Source organism: Canis lupus, chromosome 10, assembly GCF_048164855.1.
Source record: "Canis lupus baileyi chromosome 10, mCanLup2.hap1, whole genome shotgun sequence".
Classification (NCBI taxonomy): Eukaryota; Metazoa; Chordata; class Mammalia; order Carnivora; family Canidae; genus Canis; species Canis lupus.
Genome location: NC_132847.1, coordinates 1,124,810 through 1,133,181, shown reverse-complemented (window position 1 = coordinate 1,133,181; position 8,372 = coordinate 1,124,810). Strand labels below are relative to the sequence as shown.

The following is an 8,372-nucleotide window of genomic DNA, read 5'->3' as shown; positions in this document are numbered from 1 at the left end:
CACAGCTCAACTTTTGCCTGGCTTGTCATGGCTCCCTTCCCACACTTTATTTATTTATTTATTTATTTATTTATTTATTTATTTATTTATTTCACCTTCCTACCTTCCAGCTGTTCTCTCTTTACATCTCAGGTCAAATTCATAGGTGTTCAGGATATTTTGAAAGTTTTCTAGGTCAATTTGTGGGGCTAGATGAGTTGAGGACCTTACTCTTCCACCATCTTGTCTTGACTCTGCATTGTCCTTTGAAACAACATCTACTGGGTCTCTTGTTACTGTGTATGTATGAATGAGTCTGCTTTTATGCTTGAAATTTTTGTGTTGAGTATTTATTTTGAATTTGCATGATTATGCTTTAATTCTTCATAATTTCTTATAGAATTGATTTGCATTGATCATAAACTGTAAATTCAAAAGTGTGAAATAAGTAGGTGGGCTAAAAAAGGAACTCATTTGCTTTGTGGGGGTGCAGAGAACGGGAAAGACACTGGGTGTGGTGAATGGGTCATCAAATCTTGAGAGTGGAATGTTCATGTTGAGAGACAATTCCCTGTCCTCCATGGAGAGGAGGATTGGGGTACTTGCTATTCTCCTAAGCCAACTCTAAAAGAATTATATATAATTTGGAGGGATGTCCTCCCAAAAATGTTTGACATCTTGTTTGATATGACTATTGATTTACCCAGAGAAAGAGAAAATTGAAGGTTTAGTCCTTGGAGGTAGCCTGCCTAATTCCTGCTTAACATAGCCAACACACAAGGTGTGAGTTTCCTCTGTCAAAAGAATATCTCAGAAGCTATCTAAATTGAGCCACTTTGCCACACCATCCTTCCCAAGAATGTAGTCTGCCAAGTGAGGGGACCAACATCACAGGAGCATTGGAGTGTTCTGGCATGAATAAATGGAGCAGAGGTTAGGGATTCAGCTAAAGCTGGGGAAGCTGAAGAATGGGGAGGACTCAGGGAAGATTGTACCTGCACTGCTTCCTTCATCTCTCCTTCTTGTCTTCGTGTTGCAAGAATAGCAAAAGTCTTGTGAGGGAGGAAGTGGAGGCTTCTAGGGGCAGAAAAAACCCTCCCCATAGCAAGCACATAGGCTGCCAGGTGCCAAAATTATATATGAGACCAGAGTTTGCAAACTGGACAGATCACTTAGTAATTAAAGTTATGTGGAATCTGTTACTGAGAAATAAGAAAGAAGGATCCATGTAGGCAATCAAAGGCAGTGATTTAAAAACTATGAAAGACATGAAACATGTTACTGCCTTGTAGTGTTCAATCAGATGGTTTTGATTTTCAATTATATATTTTTAAAATATTTTCTTGTGATTGTTTCTCATTGGCATGAGGCAGAAGGAAAAAACATTGGCTTCCTTTTTTATTTTTTATTTTTTTGTATATTTTTTATTAAAGCTCAATTTGCCAAAATATAGCATAACACCCAGTGCTCATCCCGTCAAGTGCCTCCCTCAGTGCCCGTCACTCAGTCATCCCAACCCCCCGCCCACCTCCCTTTCCACCACCCCTTGTTTGTTTCTCAGAGTTAGGAGTCTCTCATGTTCTGTCACTCTCACTGATATTACCACTCATTTCCTCTCCTTTTCCCTTTATCCCCTTTCACTGTTTTTTATATTCCCCAAATGAGACCATATAATGTTTGTCCTTCTCTGATTGATTTACTTCACTCAGTATAATACCCTCCAGTACCATCCACATTGAAGCAAATGGTGGGTATTTGTCACTTATAATGGCTGAATAATATTCCATTGTATACATAAACCACATCTTCTTTATCCATTCATCCATCTTTTGATGGACACCGAGGCTCCCTTCACAGTTTGGCTATTGTGGACATTGCTGCTAGAAACATCGGGGTGCAGGTGTCCTGCCATTTCATTGCTTCTGTATCTTTGGGGTAAATCCCCAGCAGTGCTGCTGGGTGGTAGGGCAGTTCTATTTTTAACTGCTTGAGGAACCTCCAAACAGTTTTCCAGAGCGGCTGCAAGAGTTCACATTCCCACCAACAATGCAAGAGGGTTCCCTTTTCTCAGCATCCTCTCCAACATTTGTTGTTTCCTGCCTTGTTAATTTTCCCCATTCTCACTGGTGTGAGGTGGCATCCCATTGTGGTTTTTTTGATTTGTATTTCACTGATGGCAAGTGATGCGGAGCATTTTCTCATGTGCTTGTTGGCCATGTGTAGGTCTTCTTTGGTGAAATTTCTGTTCATGTCTTTTGCCCATTTGATGGATTGGATTGTTTGTTTCTTTGCTGTTGAGTTTAATAAGTTCTTTATAGATCTTGGATACTAGCCCTTTATCTGATATGTCATTTGCAAATATCTTCTCCCATTCTGTAGGTTGTCTCTTAGTTTTGTTGACTGTTTCTTTTGCTTTGCAGAAGCTTCTTATCTTGAGGAAGTCCCAATAATTCATTTTGCTTTTGTTTCTCTTGCCTTCGTGGATGTATCTTGCAAAAAGTTGCTGTGGCCAAGTTCAAAAAGGGTGTTGCCTGTGTTCTCCTCTAGGATTTTGATGGAATCTTGTCTCACATTTAGATCTTTCATCCATTTTGAGTTTGTCTTTGTGTATGGTGTAAGAGAATGGTCTAGTTTCATTCTTCTGCATGTGGCTGTCCAATTTTCCAGAACAATTTATTAAAGAGACTGTCCTTTGGCTTCCTTTATTTTGCTTCCTTTTTAAATTACAAAAGCAATAACACACATTCTGTGTAAAAATTTTTGGTGCCACAGTAGCCATAGTATAAATGGACTATATTTTATTTATTCTCCTAATAGCAAGTGGATGGTATTCCACCCTTGCTTTCACTGCTTAATGAATATCTTCTTATATTTTCAGGTGTTGGTATGAATATTTCTATATATCAGATTCCTGAATTTGGAACTACTGGGTCAGAGGATGCTCACATTTAGAAATTGGCAGACATTAGCAAAATTGACCTCAAAATGTGCCAATTTATAAGCTCACTAAATATGTATGGAAGTATTCAATTCATGGGAACATTTGTCTCCCCATGTAAGATTCCCATGGGGCCCATAATAACTTGATTCCCACCCACTGTTGTAGTTAAGGTCCTCTCTCAGCTCTGCCTGCCCCTGTGAGTAAGCCACCCTAAGCTGCCTCAAGCAAGCGCATCCTCACTTCACGTTGTATTCTGTACACTGGATTGGGATACACACATAAGTGCCATGTTCACCATTTCCCAGTTTTGAAGAATAGCTCTATGGAAAATGTAAACAGTGGGGAGAAATGAACATATGGTGTCCTATTTTTAGAAACTTTCAAGAGAGTAATGAGGTTTGGATGGAGGCTTGGGTTTCTACTCTGAATATTCTGGCCCTTTGAGTGGCCTCCAGCATGGCCATTATGGTTCACAAAACATGTAACCGAAAGTCTAAGATCCTTCCAGCATTAAAGCTGGGCTTCCCCATTATTTAAAATGCACAAGTACAGCTATCAGCTATTTAAAAAGAATTTAACTTGCTTTTTGTATCAGCTATATGTTTGTTTTTCTTATTTAATGCATAAAACAATCTTAAAGGAATATATAATCATTGTATACAGTCAAGGAATGTATTTTTAATGTTATCATATAACATTTGTGAGTAGAACCCCAAAATGTTTGCACATCAATGCAAATGATTATAGAAAACCAGCTTTCTCTGAATATCATGCATAGTATGTTAACAAGGCTATAATTTTTTTTTTAGTTTTTGTTTTAATTCCAGTTGTAACATAGTGTTGAGTTAGTTTAAGGTGTACAATACAGTGATTCAACAATTTATACATCAACAGGTACTCATTATGACATGTTTCCTCCATAATCCCCATCACCTTTTTCACCCATCCCACCAACTCTTTCCACTCTGGTAACCATCAGTTTTTTTCTCTATAATTAAGGTCTCTCTTTTTGCTTGTATCTCTTTATTCCCCTTTTGCTCATTTGTTTCTTAAATTCCACATATGAGTGAAATCATATGTTTTTCTCTGATGTATTTCACTTAACATTTGTAAAATTATTTTATTATTTTTAAATTTTTTTAAAGTTTTTATTTACATTCTAGTTAACATAAAGGATAATATTAGATTCAGGTGTACAATAATATAGTGATTCAATACTTCCATACAATAGCAGTACTCATTACAGCAAATGCCCTTCTTAATCCCCATCACCTGTTTAACCCATTCTCCCATCGTCTGGTAACCATCAGTTTGTTCTCTATAATTAAGAGCCTCTTCCTTGGTTTGTCTCTCTTTTTTCCCTTTGCTCATTAAAACAAATGAAATTCCTCATAAGAATGAAATTGTATGGTATTTTTCCTTCTCTGACTTATTTCCCTTAGCATTATACTCTCTAGCTCTATCCATGTCATTGCAAATGGCAAGATTTCATTTTTTCATGGCTTAGTAATATTCCTTGTACATATATACACCCTCTGATTTATCCATTCATCAATTGATGGACATTTGGGCTGCTTCCATATCTTGGCTATTGTAAATAATGCTGCAATAAACATGGAGATGCATGTAACCCTTTGAATTAGTGTTCTTGTATTATTTGGGTAAATACCCAGTAGTGCCATTGCTGGATAAGATAGTCGTATTTTTAACTTTTTGAGGAAACTTCATACTATTTTTCAGGGTGGCTGCATCAGTTTGCATTCCCCCCGAGTGTAAAAGGATTCCTTTTTCTCAACATCCTCACCAACACCTGTTGTTTCCTGTGTTCATTTTAGCCATTCTGTTAGGTGTGAAGTGATATCTCACTGTAGTTTTGACTTGCATTTCCCTGATGATGATTGATGTTGAGCATCTTTTCATTTGTCTGTTAGCCATCTGTATGTCTCCTTTGGAAAAATGTCTCTTCCTGTCTTCTGCCCATTTCCTAACTAGATTATTCGTTTCTTGGGTGTTGAGTTTGATAAGTTCTTTCTAGATTTTTGTATACTAACCCCTTTATCAGGTATGTCATCTGCAAATATCTTCTCCCATTCCATAGGTTTCCTTTTTAGTTTTGTTCACTGTATTCCTTGCTATGCAGAAGCTTTTTATCTTGAAGTCCCAGTAGTTTCTTTTTCTTGTTTCCCTTGCCTCCAGACGCATGTCTAGTAAGAAGTTGCCATGGCCAATGTCAAAGAGGTTACTGCCTGTGTTCTCCTCTAGGATTTTGATGGTTTCCTGTCTCAAATTTAGGTCTCTCATTCATTTTGAGTTTATTTTTGTGTATGGTTTAAGAAAATCATTCAGTTTCATTTTTTAATGTTGTCCAGTTTTCTCAACCCCTTATGTTGAAGGGACTGTCTTTTTTCCATTAGATATTCTTTATTGCTTTATGGAAAAATAACTGACCACATATGTGTGGGTCCAGCCTCTCTTCTCTCCCTGAGTTTAGGGATGGATGAGAGGTAGGGGAAGACTAAATTTCAACCTTTTTAATCATGTACTTGGTTCTCCTGAAAACCAGCTCCACCCTTAGAGGGCTTTCCAGAAGTCATCTTATTAACACAAATGAGATGTGGTTGAAAAGTCCTTGTTATGACTATCAAGAGACATCTTGATAGCTCTTATCGCTTAGGAAATTCTAAGAGTTTTAGGAGTTTTGTGCCAGAATCTAGGTGGAAGACCATATATTTCTTATTAATCATAATATCACACCTATCTTGTGTTCTCCCTGCCTTAGCCTTGAAGTTCACCCCTTATCTAAGGAGACTTGGTTCTTTTTATTGGAACATAGTACTAAAAACTAAGTTCTGGATGCTAGGTGTGTTCATTGGTACTGGAATGTTATTGTTCCAAAGCTGTCAAAACTGACAGAGCTAGGAACCATATGCATGCACACACAAATCTATTTACCTATTTATTGTGTGTGTATGTGTGCTCCATCTAACTGTACATTATAAAAACCATGAGTTCACAGATCTACTCTTACATTTTCTTCTTTCCTCTTTCATATCTCTGTATTTCATCTCTGACTGAAAAACCTCTCAGCACACATAAGGCATTTTCTTATTTGTGAAATATCTTGTTGAGCAATTCTTGTCATTATTCATCCTTGTCATGATTCATTTGAAAGTTCAAATCATCCCATAACTGATCAGTGGAGCCTCTTCACCCTGGTTCTTATGGCTTTATCACTTTCTGAGCACATTTGAATACAAGATATTCCAGATTCACCTGTACCTTCTCTGTTCCAACCCTGGAATCAGCCGTTTCTCCAAGTTCATTTCAGTGGGAAATGTCATTTAAAACTGGGATCTAAGCCCCAGGTAAAATCACTGTTTATGAGGTATCATTGCTTCTAGACATTTTAGAGCTAGAAAACACATACAAAAAGTATTTTTTAAAAATATGTTAATTGATACCTCTTATCCAATCCAGTAAAGTTTCCCTCTACCTTTCCCCCAGTCCTGTTTCTTTCTGATCTCCAGTGCACGCCATGGCTCCCAACAACATAAATTTATTGTTCCTCCTTTGCTTAGTCCTACCATATACACAAAGGAGCTTTGGAATTCACTCTTTTCATTAAAGAAAATCACATACATATATGCATACATCTATAGACAAAGGTTCCTCTTTTTGTTCCTCTTCTCCGTGGTGAGTCCTTAGCCTTTGCCAACATTTTGGTGATGTTTCCTCCACTCTAGAGGAAGTGGGAGAGCAAATCCCAGCCAGGTATCTAGGAAGCTGCCAAGGACTCAAACCTGTAGGCAAGAGAGTGCCTCACCACAGGCCCAGGGTGGGATCCGAGGGCCCATAGGGCTGTAACCAGGCATCTCTCTCATCCTCTTCAAGGATGCATGTTCTTCTAACAGGCAATGGGCAGATGGTGAGGGGATCTGGGTGTTCACCACCGTCGTGAGCTCTGGGCCTGAAATACGCACAGAGTGTCCCTGAGAAGGTGTCGGTGAAGGTGAAGATATGGGAGCCGTCTGACACATTGAAGAAGGACAGTTTTCCTGCCTCCCAGTCCAGGAAGATACCCACACGCCGTGGTGGCACACGCAGGGTGAGCGCGATGCGGTGCGGGTCCAGGACAAAATACTCACTGTGGTTCCACAGCCCCATCACCCAGTAGCCACTGGCCGGGCTTAGTTGTGCTGGCCCCATGCGTGGCACTGTGGCCAAACACACACCCAGGAACCAGCGGCTGCGCCTGCCAACATGCACTTCCCAGTAGTGGCGGCCACCAGAAAAATGCTGACAGCTCAGCACACACGTCTGCTCAGAGAACCGCTGGGGGTCTCCCATCACAGGGCCAGGCACTGCTGTGCAGGAGGACACACTCTTGCCATCCTCGGAGACTTCCAGGCTGTGGTGGGCGGAGGCTGGATCAAGGGTTACATCCACTGTGCAAAGGCACATGGTTAGTACCTGTGAAGGGTGGTTCTGGGCCTTGTCTGTCCCCTTTTCTGACAGGTAAACCTCCTAGTGCTCCTGGTGGTCACTCCCACCCCTGAAACCACCCCTGTGTACTGAAGCAGCTTGCAAGGCACTTCTGAGCACCTGAAAGCCATAATAAGAATCATATTTCTTTCCTAAACTGGAAGTTTCCTGAATGCCATACCAGGTGCCATGGAGATCGGGAGATAGAAAAGTTTCTAGTCTCTCCCAATTCCTCAAGGGAAAGGGACTCTGGGCTGGTTCAATTCCTCACTGACACACCATTCTGTGTGACCTTGAGATCATCATGTGAGCTCTGAGCCTCAGTTTTTTTAGAAGATTTTATTTATTTATTCATAAGAGACCCACACTGAGAGAGGCAGGCAGAGATATAGGCAGAGGGAGAAGTAGGCTCTGTGCAGGGAGCCTGATGTGGGACTCGATCCCGGGACCATGGGATCATGCTCTGAGCCAAAGGCAGATGCTCAACCACTGAGCCACCCAGGCATCCCTGAGCCTCAGTTTTATAGCAATGTTATGATTTTAAAACTGAAAGGGGCCTCTGAGATCATCCAGTCCAGTGCCTTCCACTCAAATACTCCATCCCTCAAAGCACACCCATTTGATAGATGGGAGCCCTAAGGATCTCTTCTATCTAACGAGGGGTTCCTACAAACTGGCACTAGCAGCCTTCCTGCCAGATGGAAACAAATCTAGTAAAACCCAGAAAGTAATGTGCTTTTAGGACAATATATGTGCACATAAAAAAGCGCGTGTGTGAATGTAATCAGATGTATGCATGCAAGCATGCAGGCACATGTGTCATGTTGTGTATGTGCAAAAGTAGGCTTATGTGTTTGTGTGTGTAGGCTCCATACTTGGCTCCTGGACACAGCCTTCCTCCAATCTCAGTTGTCTCCTCTTCCCTTCTGTTTAAGATCCAACCAACCCAAGTCACAAGTCACAGTCCCTT

At 40.4% G+C, this 8,372-nt stretch overlaps 1 protein-coding gene across 1 annotated transcript in view; it reads right to left on the bottom strand.

The window, feature by feature from the left end:
• Positions 1 to 1,614: 1,614 nt before the first annotated feature.
• Positions 1,615 to 8,372, bottom strand: part of BTNL9 (butyrophilin like 9) — a 43,290-nt gene continuing 36,532 nt past the window's right edge. The window contains exon 11 of the mRNA XM_072840367.1: positions 1,615 to 7,365. Coding sequence (XP_072696468.1) covers positions 6,740 to 7,365 — 626 coding nt within the window. The 3' untranslated portion in view covers positions 1,615 to 6,739. The remainder of the gene's footprint in view (positions 7,366 to 8,372) is intronic.